General features: G+C 44.5%; 1 protein-coding gene across 1 annotated transcript in view; it reads left to right on the top strand.

Annotated features, from left to right (window-relative positions):
• The first annotated feature begins 5,134 nt into the window (after nt 1-5,134).
• Nucleotides 5,135-15,883, top strand: part of MND1 (meiotic nuclear divisions 1) — a 42,919-nt gene continuing 32,170 nt past the window's right edge. The window contains exons 1-2 of the mRNA XM_056855046.1: nt 5,135-5,335; nt 10,227-10,292. Of these exons, the coding sequence (XP_056711024.1) occupies nt 5,135-5,335; nt 10,227-10,292 (267 nt within the window). The remainder of the gene's footprint in view (nt 5,336-10,226; nt 10,293-15,883) is intronic.

The following is a 15,883-nucleotide window of genomic DNA, read 5'->3' on the forward strand; positions in this document are numbered from 1 at the left end:
GAACAGTAGCACATCAAAGTGAGTGCAGGTGTGCATGTATTTGTTCAAAGGAAACGCTTGCTAAAAATAAGCTCAAAAATACTGTCAGGCATTCCTTGGTTCATTTTTGGATAAATTATAAACTGTATATTGAAGGTTTTTTTAACTGTAAAGAAAACTGTTAAATACTAGTGAAGTTTTTACACTGAGTAAAGTTTCAGCAAAGTAACAAAGAAAAAATATTGTCTAATGTTGTTGACCTTTGCAAACAGTGCAGAGCTTTCAACTTTACTGTTACTTTTTTCTTTGATAATTAAGGATCTAGTGTTGCCATAATGAAAACAAGTGCCCATTAAGTTATGCTTGTTATATGAGGAAATGATGTTTGTTTTAAGGATGGCAGCAAGGTAGAAAGTCATAATGTTCACCAAAAATGCTGATGAAGATGAACCGTGAGCAATGATTTAAAAGGTCTGTGCTTGAAGTATGTATGGAAAACGTTTGTACTGTAGTATAGAATGAATCCCAAATGGTGATAGTTTCTGATGAATGTACAACATTTAAGTGGATGTTTGTGAGCAACACGGCCTTAACCCTGATGGTTTGCTTCTTTGCTTTATGACATGGGAATGTTCCATAATGTGCATCGTGTATTGTAAAGTCCCTGTGCTAGAAATCGAAATAGTATGTTGTACCTTTCCAGTTCTTGGAGTGAATGATTTTTGTTTTGTTTTGTACATTCCATCTTTGTATGCCAGTTTCATATGTTTTGTGTAAAGAATGCTATAAAGTCTTGCACTCTCTAAAAATGATACTGAAGTATCTTAGTCATTTATTTTTTCCCCGTCATCATCATACACATCTCCAATTAGAAGAAATATAAATTCTGTCTAGTTAAGGCTGAGGGTGAAAGCTGTTCATTGAAGATTGTTTGTGTGTAGGGTTAGCTTCATGTGTGCCATGGTAGTTTTAACGCTTTATCAGACAAAGGAAGCCTTAAAACTTACTTTGTGCTGGAAAGACAGGAAACTCCAAAATAAAATGTGTTATCTTTTACCATGCACAGAACACAGAAATATTAAAAAATAAAAGTTGTTTCCTCTTAATTTTCAGAATTGAAGATTTTATTTTTGGCTTGTCACATTGTCTGCATAAATATTCCTTTGTTATTCAGAGGTCAGAGGAGAAAGCAGGGGCAGAAACCAGAAAGTATTATACTGCAAGTCATACGTTGCCACTAGAAAGGCTATGCTAGGTCCTGCATGGACAAAATCTACATGGAACAGAGGCTGTAATAAGGAAGGCAACTGGGTGAGATTAAGAGATGCTGACTTTCTCTACCACTTAAGGGAGACTCAAACCGGCTGACAATCACCTTCCCTTCTCCTCCCCACCACAGACACCCTGTGAGGTAGGTGAAGCTGAGAGAATGTGACTTGCCCAAGGTCACCCAGCTGCCTTCATGTGTAGGAGTGGGGAAACAAAGCTGGTTCTCCAGATCAGACTTCACCGCTCCAAACCACCGCTCTTAACCACTACACCACGCTGGTGTAAGCAACAAATATGACTGGATCCAACTCACAATTTTCAACAAACATGCACAGAAAGTTTTTAAAGTTTTTTAAAAGTCATTCCAAGTCCCTTCACTGATGGAGAAGAAAATGTATTATTCCTGTCGTTCAATAACTACAGATTCCTCCTGTACCTGGCTTAGACTATTCTTCCAGAATGAAAAGTCACGTTTTCTTTCATTTCTTCCATTGCCATCCAAGACAATGAATGGTAACATTTTGGTAAAGAGAACATTCTACATAACTTCAGGCTGCCTCTCAACCCAAATATCAGACAAAAGAGGAAGGAGGGAGTAATTTAACCCCCCCCCACACACACACACGCTGTAGCCTACTGACCTACTTGGGGTTGGGGAAAGTAGAGAAGATCCACAGTCTGTACACTAAAATCCACATTCCTTGTGGAAGCAGATTGCTGGATCCAGCTCATGGTCATTATTTCTTGACATGTTATGTACAGAAACCTCTGGAATTTACTGTAGTGGAAGGCTGTAAAGTTTGTACCTTTGTTTACCTTAGTGAGGCAAAGAATCTGTAGAAGTAACATTTTAAGAAATCATCAATTTCTCAGATTTAGTTTAGAAATTTATTTATTTAATTAATTCATTTGCACCCCATCTTTCTCCCTAATGGGGACCCAAAGCAGCTTACATTGAACACATGAAGCTGCCTTATACTGGATCAGACCTTTGGTCCATCAAAGTCAGTATTGTCTACTCAGACTGACAATGGATCTCCAGGGTCTCAGACAGAGGTCTTTCATATCACCTACTTGCCTAGTCCCTTTAACTGGAGATGCCAGGGATTGAACCCGGGACCTTCTGCATGCCAAGCAAATGCTCCACCACTGAGCCACAGCCCCTCCCCCAATTGTTCTCCTCCGTTTTATCCGTACAACAACCCTGTGAGGCAGGTTAGTCTGAGAGAATGTGACTGGCCCAAAGTCACCCAGTGAGCTTCCATGGCACAAGCGGAGATTCGAATCCAGGTCTCTCAAATACTAGTGCAACACTCTTAACCTCTACACCACGCTGACATGTAGGGGTGCATATTAAATCACTAATTGCTGACTAGTTACCTTTCAGCATTTTGGCAATGCATTTTCATCTGCAAACATGACTAAATAATAAAGAGATTGTGTGAGAAATTCTCAGTTGGGAAATTCTGCTTCTATGTGGATTTTATGCAGTCTTTATCTGCAAATATACAAGATTGGGGAAGCAAATGGATGTCAGCAGTAGATAGACCAACCACTACACTCACACCAGAGCCCCTAAACTGCAGCTGTAGTCCAACTCTAATGAAACTGTCAGCTGTCTGTCCAAATTCAAAACTGCCTCCTTTTATACCATGCATACCTAGAAGAAGAGTTGGTTTTTATATGCCAACTTTCTGTACCACTTAAGGAAGAATCAAACCGGCTTACAATCACCTTCCCCTTCCCCTCCCTACAACAGACACCCTGTGAGGTAGGTGGGGCTGAGAGAATGTGTCTAGCCCAAGGTCACCCAGCTGGCTTCATGTGTAGGATTTGGGACACAAACCCGGTTCTCCAGATCAGAGACCACCGCTCTTAACCACTACACCATGCTGGCTCTCTACTCAAATGACACTGGACTTGGATACTACCCCACAGTTAGAGTGCTTGTGTAAAGTACTCAATGTCAAGGGCCTGTTTTAACATAAAAGTCTACACTAGCCAATAGCAAACTAGCCAATAGTTTTATTGCTATTAATCATAAGCCCTTCCAAAAAGTCAAATTAGCATAACATTTGCATAATCTAACCAGTCAATACAAATCAAGTTTGCCAGAATTTAGAGCACCAATTATAATTTCTCAATCAGAAAACAAAAGTAAAATATCTTTAAAATAAAAATGAGAAGATACAGCTGCAGGAGAATATTTTTTTGGGGGAAACACTTTGCTTGGGCCTGAACGACAAAGAATACTGTTCCTGTGACCCAATCTTTGCTCATCCTCATTTAATAAAAGTGTATGTCCATTGCTATTTAAACAAACTCTGTTTTAAGAGTATATGTCAGGGGTGTCAAACATATGGCCCAAGGGCCGGATTCAGCCCCTTGAGAGTTCTTATTCAGCCTGCAAATCAGCTGAGGCAGCCCCCCACCCCTCTCCAACCCCCCTCCTCAGACTCCACCCCCAAAATATCCAGGTATTTCCAAACCCAGAGCTCCCCCCTTTTAAGGCAGACTGTGAATTTTAGCCAACGGATCCTGTTTAATGTTATAATTTGCTGGCAACTTTGCATTGACTTGCAGTCTTTTCCCTTACGCATGGCTGCAGTTTGAACACTGCCTAGATTCTTCTGTTTGAGCCAAACTTCATTTGCTCATACGCTGTGCACACTGTTGTTGTTTTTAAGTTATGTCACAAAACTTTTTAATAGATGTATTCTAGCACAAGCTTTCAGAGCTAGAATCCACTTCACTGGAAGCACGAAGTAAAACTTCAGTCCCCAAAAACGTATATGCTCAGGCAAGAGCTCGCAGGATTTGTGTCCATTACGTGCCATCTGAGACATTTGCATGCAAAACTCATAAGCGTACCAGGTAAGCAGAGTGACCGTTCACAGCACCTGCAGTTGTTAGGAATCGTTATTATGAGTAGTCTAACATGGTTATTCTCCTAGAATCGGTCATGCTGAAAAAGTGACATCCCGACAAGCAATTTAATTGCTAGAATACGACTCTTACTCAACACCACCACTGCTTACTCAACGTGAATTTAGGGCCACGGGGGAAAGATTACGTTGAATGGGGGGGGGGAAGGGGGAAACAACTTCGTAGATTTTGCAGGAAAATCGGGTTGCGGAGCATGTTTAAAGAAGCGGAAGTTACGTGCAAAGCCAGACGAAAATGTGCATCTAGAGAGCGGCCAAGGCAAAACCTCCCGTGCGTAAAGGGGCCGAGCGAGAAAAGCCAGTTGAGACCGGAAGTGCAATTGAGAACTACGACCGCACGGTCGTAGTTCTCAATTGCACTTCCGGTCTCAACTGGCCTGATTGGCCGCTCTCTAGATGCACATTTTCCCCATCCGAATGCTCTCAAACTCAAAAACAAGCCCCCGTGTGCACTGTTCTAAGAATTTAGACGGGGGGGGGGGGAATGTGCACGCAGGGAGCGGCCCATGCAAGGCAAAAACCCCCGTGTCCATTCCCACCACGGAAACGCCAAGCCCTAGAGCGGCAGGAAAAGAGGAAGACCCAACAAGAGATGGATTGACTCAATAAAGGAAGCCACAGCCTTCAATTTGCAAGATCTGAGCAAGGCTGTCAAAGATAGGACATTTTGGAGGACTTTCATTCATAGGGTCGCCATGAGTCGGAAGCGACTTGACGGCACTTAACACACAGAGCGGCAACGTTTACCAAACCTTAGGAGGCTAGCCAGATCTCAGAAGCCAAGCAGGGTCAGCCCTGGTTAGTATTGGGATGGGAGACCACCAAGGAAGTCCAGGGTTGCTGTGCAGAGGAAGGCACTGGCAAACCACCTCCGTTAGTCTCTTGCCATGAAAACCCCAAAAGGGGTCGCCAGAAGTTCGGTCTAGCACAATCCTGTCTCCATGGTAGCGGGGCGGGGCGTGGGAGGGAGAGAGAGAGGGAGAAGGGCGGAGTCAACGAGCTCGGCCAAGCGCGTCGCCGTGCGGTTCCCTCCGAAGGGGCCAGGGGGCGCTGCTGGCAGGGGAAGCGGAGCCGAGTTTGATTTTGCGCGCGCGGCGTTTCCCGCTCAAATTCCCGCCTGGAGGCAGTTGGCGGTTGAGATGGTAAGCGGGCAGCGTTCGTGTGGGTCTCTAGAGCTTCTCTCTCCCCCTCCCGCCCGCCTGCCGCCCTCTTCCCTCAGTTCCCGCCTCGTTAAAGAGGATGGCGGGGAAAGCAAGCGGGGGGTGCCTGAGAGGGGCCTTCCTCCCGCGCGGCGTTTCTGCTCAGGCAGGGTCTGGCAAGGAGGAGAGGCCACCTGGGGGGAAGGGCTGCCAGCCACCTGGAGAGGAATGGCCGCGTCCCTTGAACGGCAGCTTACCGCCATGAAAAGTGCGTCGAGCCCGAATGAAAGGGACAGGGCGGCTTTTCTCCCGGACGGTTGGCAAGCCTGTAGGGCTGCCAGCTCCCTCTTCGCCACCGGCGGGAGGTTTGGAGGGCGGAGCCTGAGGAGGGCGGGGTTTGGGGAGGGACTCCATTGCCATCGAGTCCAGTTGCCAGAGCGGCCGTTTCCCTCCAGGTGAACTGATCTCTATGGGCTGGAGGTCAGTGGTAATAGCGGGAGATCTCCAGCCACCACCTGGAGGTTAGCAAACATAAAACGGCCATTGAACTGCGTTCAACTCAATTTATATACATGAAAAATGACATACTATACAAAGCTTCTAGCCAACGTAGTATTGTAGTTTAACTGCAAGTAGTCAACATATATATTACAATCCGTATGCACTCAATTGAAGTGCACCGTAAAGTCCTGAATCAGGATTGTCTCCTGTGTCCAAGAGGTAAAGTTAGTTGTCTTTTCACTTCTACAGAAGACCGGTATCCTTTCTGTTTCGGCTTATCACAGCCTTCCTCAGGGACCAACGCTAGCTATTATTAACCCTACAAACCTGGCCTGTGGGCATGGAGGTTCAGCTGCCCTTTAACTTCCCTACAGAAGCATGATGTAGCAGGATGGGCATAGGATTCAAGAGGATAGATGCCAGCTTTGGATGTGCATAAAAGAGCACCATGTAAGAAAAAAAATCTAGTGCAGCAGGAGAGGGGTTCTTCATGCTCTCTATTTGCAGGAAGTTCTTGCTGGTGTAGGGCTATCTGTGAAGGTTGGCTACTATTAAATAACCACAATTAAAACAGTACAATTTATTTGAAAGAAGAAGAAGGGTTGTGGTGTTAACCGGCCACAACTTATTTACTTCGCTCTATAAACAGCTGTAAGGATTGGCGCAGCATCTGGGGCAGGATCCCAAACATCTGCCGACCCCCAATGTGGACTGATGTTGCTCCTACTCCAGCAGTCCCGCTGGAATAGCTGGGGATGGCAGTAACGGGACATACCTGGGCGTGAGCCACTTGATAAAATCCTCCACCACCCTAGGGAGAGACCACCCTGGCCACCCCAGAACTGGCTTGCCTTACCACCATGTCTCTTCCTTAAACCCCTTATTGGGTGCTTAGGTCCTGTAACATATCTTGACCTGTAGTTCCAGGCTATTGAATAAAGTGTTAAGAAACTTAAGTAGGCGTAGCTCATATCTGTGTCAATATTATGGATCCCCTAGATAACCTCAGACTTACGCGACAGTCGGGAGTCAAGAAACAGGAGATAGGTTGCCGCTATGACTTATCTCTTTGCTTGTAGTTGGTCACTGCTGGATGGAACTTCATCTGACCCAGCAAGGCAATGTCTTCTTTGGTCCAGGGGACCTATACTACATCAGACCCTCTAATTCAGCATCCATGATGGTTAAATAAAACGTCCATGTTTTGAGATTGTGTAACTGTATACCAGTTTGTGAGAGTCAACAGTGTGAGAGTGCTATTATTATAATAGTGGTGGATTTTCTGGAGACATCTGGCTGGACAGGGTAAAAACAGGATTTTGCACTTTTCTTTGGCCTTTCCTCATGATCTGCATTGGATATATAAAATCCACCTCTTTGCGCATGGTGGAGCTTAGTTCTCAGTTAAACATTCATTGGTTCAGGCTGGAATAACTGTTAACCTCCCCCCTTGACAACTGACACTATGGGGGGGGGGGTCTGCCAACTTAGCTTGATGAACTTTGCCTTAGTGTTGGCACACTTGCTATAGTGGGCACCATATTATATGGTGCTTTTAGTTAATTACTTTTAGGAATGATTTTTATGGTTTTAATTGTATTTTATTGTTATATTGTGATTGATGTTACCTGCCCTGAGCCTGGCCTCGGCCGGAGAGGGTGGGTTATAAATTCAATAAATAAATAAATAGACCCTTAAACTAAGACAAAAGAATTGCATTGTTAAATCCGATGAAGGTGCATTTAATCTAGAACTCTGCATCTTAACAGTGGCCAGCTACATGGCCTGCAAAGGGTGTCTGGTGGAAATGGTCAGCTCTTAATGTTTGTGCTGACGTCTGGTGATTGGTGAGTAGCTCTTGTTAGACTTGTATTCTGTGTATCTGCCAACTCGTCAAAATTAATTTAGACCACATTTATAACCTATAACCAGCGTGGTGTAGTGGTTAGGAGCGGTGGAGTCTGATCTGGAGAACCGGGTTTGATTCCCCACTCCTCCACATGAAGCCAGCTGGGTGACCTTGGGCTAGACACATTCTCTCAGCCCCACCTACCTCACAGGGTGTCTGTTGTAGGGAGGGGAAGGGAAAGGTGATTGTAAGCTGGTTTGATTCTTCCTTAAGTGGTACAGAAAGTTGGCATATAAAAACCAACCCTTCTTCTAGGTATGCATGGTATAAAAGGAGGCAGTTTTGAATTTGGACAGACAGCTGACAGTTTCATTAGAGTTGGACTACAGCTGCAGTTTAGGGGCTCTGGTGTGAGTGTAGTGGTTGGTCTATCTACTGCTGACATCCATTTGCTTCCCCAGTCTTGTATATTTGCAGATAAAGACTGCATAAAATCCACAGGTATATAGAGTAGTTGGAAACCACTGTTTGAAGAGGTCAACAAACTCCTCAGTCCTTCAGCAGCTCAGCTAGTTGCTATGCAGCTTAGTTCTTTGAAGCTTTGCACCTCTTACTTCCTATGGTATTCTGATAACCACAAGTAAAACCATAAAAGGTATATGTGTGTCAATATTGCCAGGAAAGTTTAATAGCACTAAATATGGTAGAAAATATTGTGTCCTTACAACTCTAGGTTAAAAACTCATGTTATGGCATGTTTATGTCTAAATGATGTTATGGCATGTTTATGTATTTTTCTTGCTTAAGAGACTGATGTGTGGAAATGCTGTTCCAACCACCCCCTTGACTGAGGGGAGGGGGCAGGGTTTGTGGGTGGCCTGCAGAGGGGAGGAAGTGGCTTCACAGCCCCCATGCAGGAGCACATTATGGGAGATGGGCAAGCTAGGGTTTATTTAAAGCTCCTGTACACTGCCCTGTGCCTTTTTGCTAAGTTTGATGTGAGGATATAAGCAGTGACTATAAGTCAATATTTCATTCACTGTGGTTTGAGACTCTTCCAGATGAATAGGTAATAAGTACTTTATAAGACATTCCCCAAGGCTGTCATAGCAATATATTCTTCATGTAATGTAGGTAATAATTCCAGAAGAGAAGCCATGTTTATCTGTTGCAGCAAAAATAAACAGGAGTGTAGAGGAACTTTAAACACACACACACACATTTCATCATAAACTTTCATAAATTGGAGCCATTTCTTCAAATGCTAGGAATTCACGCTATGCTGTCATTTTATGTAGAAGGTAGGAAAAAATAGAACCAAGAGTCTCTGAAATGCAAGCAGTGTAAGATTAAATGTTGTTATACACAGCTCAGATTAATCAGGAGAAACACAGTCCATTAACTAGTTGTGCTAAGCTGGTTTACACCAGCAATGAGTACAGAATTCCAGGCTTTGCTAAGATAGTGACCATTTATAGTAACAAAATAACCCTCTTTTTCCTGTCCCGCAGCCAGGTTGAACTGAGTTTTGGGATTTTTGCCCCACTATAAATGTTTACTGTGTTTAGTCTAGATGATGTAGGCATCATGGGACATATTTTCACCTGATAGAATTATTTATGTAGAAGACAATATGCAATAGGTGTGTTGAGTTGGTAGTTTGCCATCTCAGAAATCTACCGCAACAATTCCATGATTGTTTCCTGTGATCCTTTTGTCCTGTGTCCTCTGAAACTTCTGGGAAAGTTTGTTTTAAAAAATTCTTTACACCATGCAATACAGATTAACATTTGCAGTGATGAGTGCTCATGGAAAGTACTCTTGCTAGACATCACACCACACCACAGAAGAATGTAGTAAGTATATCATTTACATCAAGCCTATCTTAGCAAAACCTGGGACTACACCCATTGCAGGTGTGTTAAGTCCGCCTTCTTCCATGCTTTCTGACACAGCTGATCAACTCCTGTCATTCTTCTTAACAGAGAGAATAAGCACCCTCACTTAAAATATCTGGATGTAGCCTAAGAGTGAGCAAAAGATCCCAAAGCATGTTTAATAGACACTTTTATAGGGATGGGATAGAGATCATTGCTTACTGCACTTGTGTTTGTTTGTTTGCTTATTTAAACACTAAGGATGGATTATGTGGAAAGTCCCATGAGGGGCCTCTCTCTAGAAGTAACAAAGCCATATGTTGAGTTTGACAGCAGTATGATCAATGAAAATGGACACTCCCTGCTGTTATTACAGCTAAAAGACTCATAGTACAACGTTGGAAAGATAAAAGCCCATCTCGGGTAAATCAATCGATTGAGGACCTTAGAACTCTATAAAAATTTGCATGCATGGCATATAGATGACAATTGTGCATGGCTTTATTTTTAGATATTTGGAAACCGTTTATACTAATTAATACGTAGATCTGCCACCACTGTTACATTTTTGTCTTCATGTATATCTTTTTAGTAAGTTTTTCTTTTTTCTGTTTTTTTAAGGAAAAAAAGTGTGACAGTATTAAGATTGTTGCTTTTTTCTGTTTAGTCAAAGAAAAGGGGGCTGAGTGTTGAAGAGAAGAGAGCTCGGATGATGGAAATATTTTTTGAATCAGTAAGTAGCATTGGCTATTGCAAATTGCCATAAGTAGTTTCACCATTAACATGTTTTCCATGAGATTTTTTAATGCTTAATAAGCTCTTTGATTGCCAAGGGTGATGTGGCCACTTACAGGCCTATTTCCAATTCGTCTTTTCTGGGAAAGGCAATAAACTATGATAATAAAGCAAATCCAGGGTTGATGCATCTGCCTTTAACCCATTTCAGTCTACTTTTTGAAGCCTGGCTTTGGAATTAGCTTCAGCTGAAATGTTGAATGACCTTTGTTTCAAGTTAAACTGGACAGTTGTCAGCAGCATTTGATACAGTAGATCACGCCATTCTTAGAGTAAAGGAGTAGCCCTTTCAGGGTTTCATTCTCTTCAGTTTGATTGGACATACGGTTTCCTCCAGAGTGGCGGTGAACTGAGACGTGACTTTTGGATTGCCTCAAAGGCCAGTTATGTCCCCTGTGCTTGTCTGAAGCTATAGCAATTGGATGTCTCCAGAATGCTGAGCTCTTTATCTAAGCCTCCCTGTGCATGGAGATTTGGTGTGGTGTAGTAATTTGAAGTGTTGGACTAGGATCTGCAAGACAGGTTCAAATCTCCACTCAGCCATGGAAGCTTGCTGGTTGACCTTGGGCCACTCATATACTCTCAATGTAAACTACATAACAGGGTTGTTGAAGATAAAGTGAAGGAGAGAATAATGTAAGTCTCTTTGAGTCTCCTTTGAGAAGAAAGGTCGAGTATAAAAGAAGTCAATAAATAAATACAGCCATTGCAGTTGTGAATCAGTTCCTCGAGGTCATAGTCAAGGGATCTATTTTAAATTTGTTCTGCCTTAGTCCAGTCAAAAAAGAGATGACACTGTTTGAGAGGGCTGGAATTTTTAAGGGAATGAACCTGCTTGTGTTGGTCAAATTGTAGTTAATTTTCACAGATCAGGTTAAGAGTTTAGGAGTGTTTAAGAGTTTAGGAGTGTTTGTCGGGCCAGCCTTGCTGTTTAGAAAGCAGGCTGCTGGGGTGGCTGAGAGTGCCTTCTATTTGCTGCATTTGGTTTGCCATCTCTTCTTTTTTAGACTTGGCCATGCTGATCTGCACTTTTGTAACCTTGCGGTTGGAGTACTGTAACATGGTGTATGTGGGGCTGCCCTTGAAGACAGCCCTGAAATTCAGTTCGTTCAGAATGTTGCAGCCCATAACATAGTTATGGCTAGCCGACAGGAACATACTTCACCTATTTTAAAGCAACTACACTGGCTTCCAATTTGTTTCTGAAAACAATTCAACATGCTTGAATTATTTTTTTTTAGGTTGAACAATTCAACCTAAAAATTGTTTGTAGCCTGGGGCCTTCTGATTAGTTATGTATCAGTTATGTTCCTTTGGTTGCCTCCTTTGATTGTTCTCCCCACCACATAAGGCTGCCCTCTTGTAGAATCCATTCCTTTTTACTAGTAGCTATCTCTTTATAGAATAGGCCCTAAAGAGGTGAGGGGGGCATCACAGGTTTTTAGGAAATGTTGCAAGATTGTTTCATTTGCAAGGGTATTCAATGGTATTGGAGCTACCAGCATTTTGTTGGGTTTTAAGCATGGGGTTTATTTGGATCCTTGTTTTAACTGGGTCCTCTTGGGGCACAAAGGGGAAAGTATAATGTAAACATTTTAATAAATAAAGTGAGTTCCTTGTATAGGCATGGTTCAGAGCAGGTTTGCTGGAAACTGAATGTGTGTCCCACAAGCTCCTGTGATGCCAGAGAATATCCTGGAATGTGCTGTGGGATTGGGTAGGGAGAAGGCAATGCCAGGAAACAGCACAAGTGCCCTCAACTTGCATGTTGCTGCTAGTATGATTGATGCTTCTTGAACTTGACTGTCTGTCGGGCTGAGCCAGCCCAGCCCTACTGTTGTGAATACAAGGGTCTTATAAACTAGTCTTTTATTTTAGTAACATGTTTTCAGAAGCCAGTGTGTAAATACTTCTGAATTTTCTGGTATAACAAGAGGGTACTGTAAAACAATTTTCCAGCAAAGAACTTCAAACTGTTTTAGCTTTTAAAAAAATTGTACGTGAGAGCCATGTGTTCTGTTGCAAGTTTTCTTTGCTGACTGGCAAAGGGTGTGGTAAAATAGCATTGAATAGTTTGAGCCTGGCTATGCTTTCCACCCAACTTTGGTAAACACCTCTCTTGATTACTAAGCACCCGTCAAAAAGGCTTTACCTTAATGCAACACTGTACTTCAAGTCTAAGTGTAAATAATACAGTTAAAATGAGAAAGTATTACAGCTGGTTTCCCATTTTCAGAAATACCTACTGATGTTTGGACATACCAGGTACTTTTTAGATATTTTGTAATACAGGCTGTTCAAACCTGTACAAGCATACCTTGGAGATATTGCAGGTTTGGTTCCAGACCACCACAATAAAGTGAATATCGCAATAAGGCGAGGCACGTGAATTTTTTTGGTTTCCCGGTGCATATAAAAGTTAAGTTTACTGTAGTCTATTAAGTGTGCAATAGCATTACGTCTTTAAAAAAATCAATGTACTGTAATAATAATGAAAATGGTTTGAAATATTGTGAGAATTACCAAAATGTGACACAGAGACATGAAGTGAGCACGTGCTGTTTGAAAAATGGTGCTGATAGACTTGCTTAAAAACGCAGTATCTGATTCTCCACTGAGGCAAGGGCATCCTGAGCAATGGGTTGTTTTCCTCTCCATCCGAGTAGGCAGGACCTAAACTTAAAACATCCTGTCTCCCTTGGCGGGAAATCAGCCTACAGGAAGCCAGTTTTCGTCCTGCCTATCTGGGTAGAGCAGGCACCATCGCGCAGCTCCGTGCCTTTTCCTAGACATAGGAGTAGATAGGAGAGATATTGTTTGTCTGTTCGTCAGTCCTTAAGCGTGAGTTTGTCCGTTTCCCCACCGGTTCTAAGCCAAGACCTTTCTGAACCTCCCCTCCCTAGTGTGTGTTTCCCCCGTCTTCCCCGTCTCCTTAGAGGATCAGGCAGGGGATCCAAAATGGCCGACGCCATTGTTACTCGAGAGGACAATCTCCTCTCTGAGAAGGACTACCATAGAGGGTTAGTCCAATCCACCCCGAAACCTTCCGGCTCTCCCAACGGCTGCGAGTGCGGACCATTAGGGATCCTGCCGCAAACGGAGGAGGCTGCAATTAGCAATCCGGCCCCAGCGCAGCCGAAGTCCAAAAAGGTGCGCAAAACCGCGCAGCCGCACCAAGGCGGCAAAAGGAAAAGAAGAGGCGGCAGATCGAACGCCAGACAGAAAGCCGGGCAGAGTACGCCCGACTCTTCTCCCAGCGCCCCGTTTATAGCCGCCAGCACCCAGACGGGTTCCTCGGCGGCAGCGGCGGCGATCCCTTTCCCCCCGGGAACTGGTAATGTGATGTGACGACGACTGGGTTTCTCCTGGCTGGAGTTGGGAACCCTCCATTTCCCCCGGCGGGAGTTGGCAACCCTCCATTTTCCCCTCAGACAGCGACGGGAGGCCATTTTCTGTCGTGGGAAAGTGCCGATGAGCTAATTAATTGTGCTCTGCAGTGGCAAGCCTTCCAGGCGTTTCAAACCCGCTTGCCCCCCCAACTGGCCGGGATTAGGTGGGGCATTCTCAACCCCAACACACCACCTGACTAACCCCGTAGAGGAGGTAGTCGAACCCGGTACATCTGGGATTGTTAGGAACGCTGCATAGCCCACAAAGGCGGCCATGAAAGCGCCTCTGGTGGATCAAAGGGAAGTGCTCACAGAAACCTCGAAATCCCAATCGCCCTCTTCTGAATACGAGGGGGAGGAGAAAGAGGAGGGGGAATTCGATTCTGAGGAAGAGGAAATCCCCCAAACGGCTGATCATCACACTAGACTATTTTCAGGCGAAGATTATCAGGGGCTACTGGCTAAAGCCATTTTGGCTCTGGATTTAAATGAGGACAGTACTTCCTCTGAGGAACCTAAGTCTAAGATGAAACAGGGAGTCAAGGAATGCTTTCCCAGACCCTGGACACAACCCAATCTGGTACCATTCCTTGAGTTCTTCATCAGGGCAGTCCGGGAGGAATGGGATAACCCATCAGCCAACCGACAGGTACCACCCAATATAAGGAAGTTGTACTCCTTAGCACCACACGCAATGGCCATGCTAAAGGTCCCCCTAGTGGACGCCCCAGTACTGGACCTCCAGTCACCGGGATTAGTCCCAGAGGACGGAGTAGGATCCCTGCGGGATCAACTGGACAGAAAATCCGACTATTTGGCTAGAAAGGCCCACGAGGCCTCAGCAATGGCCATCCAAGCTAGCGCCACAACCTCAATATTCGTTAGGGCATCATACCTTTGGATTAAAAAGATTATGCAACTAGTTCCAGAGGATCACCTCAGAGTCATCGGGGGACTGGAGAGGGTACTAAATGCTACCACGATTATGGCGGACGCGTCACTGGACACTATGGCATTTGTATCGCGATCCATGTCATCGGTCACCTCCATTAGGAGAGCATTATGGCTGAGAGCTTGGCCTGCGGACTTCAAAGCCAAAACTACTCTCATGGCCTACCCCATTAAGGAGGGCAGGCTGTTCGGCGAAAAACTGGATAGTATATTAGTAGAAACCAAAGATAAAAAGCAGGTTTTGCCCACGCAGCTTAAAAAGGATCACTGGACATCTTCATACCAGTCCTTTCGATCCTCAAAAATATCACCCAGGTTCAGGTCAGATAACCGTAGAGGTTCCTGGGGATCATGGACCAACCATCGGTCCTTTCATAGAGGAGGGAGATTCCGGAGACCATAGGGTACAGGTAATCAACCTAGAACAGACAGAGTGGACAGATTCTCCAAGAATAACCCACAGTGACGCCAACCAGATCCAGGTAGGCGGGAGGTTGCAGCAGTTCGCTTCGCGGTGGACTCTGTCCAACCCGGACAAGTGGGTATCCAAAATAATACACCAGGGTTACCTGGAATTTACGTCCCAACCTACAGACCGCTTCCTACGGTCTCCAATTTCATGCAGGAAATAAAAACACCTCAGAACCCTCACTGCTATTCAACACCTTTCACAGATCAGGGGCCATCGAGCCGGTCCCTGTCCAACAAAGATGCCAGGGAGTTTATTCCATCTTCTTTACTGTCCCCAAAAAGAATGGAGACTGGAGGGCCATCCTCAACTTAAAATACATCAACAGGAGGATGGCGCGCCGTCATTTCCAGATGGAAACCGTAAAGTCAATAGTGGAATCACTCCTCCCTGGCACCTTTATGACGGCGGTGGATTTAACGGAAGCATACCTACACATCCCCATCCACTCCTCCCACAGACAATACCTGAGATTCGCATACGGAAAACACCATTATCAATTCAGGGCCCTCGCATTTGGGCTGACATCCGCCCCGAGGGTATTCACAAAGACCATGATCACGATCATAGCAGTCCTCAGGCAACAGGGAATCCAGGTGCACCTGTACCTGGACGACCTGATCTGTGCCCCAAATTTGGACCAGTCCCGATCACACACGAGTCTTGTAATTCAGGTACTCCAGGAACACGGGTTCCTGATAAACTTCAAAAAGAGCTCCT

This window comes from Euleptes europaea, chromosome 9, assembly GCF_029931775.1.
Source record: "Euleptes europaea isolate rEulEur1 chromosome 9, rEulEur1.hap1, whole genome shotgun sequence".
Taxonomy (NCBI): domain Eukaryota; kingdom Metazoa; phylum Chordata; class Lepidosauria; order Squamata; family Sphaerodactylidae; genus Euleptes; species Euleptes europaea.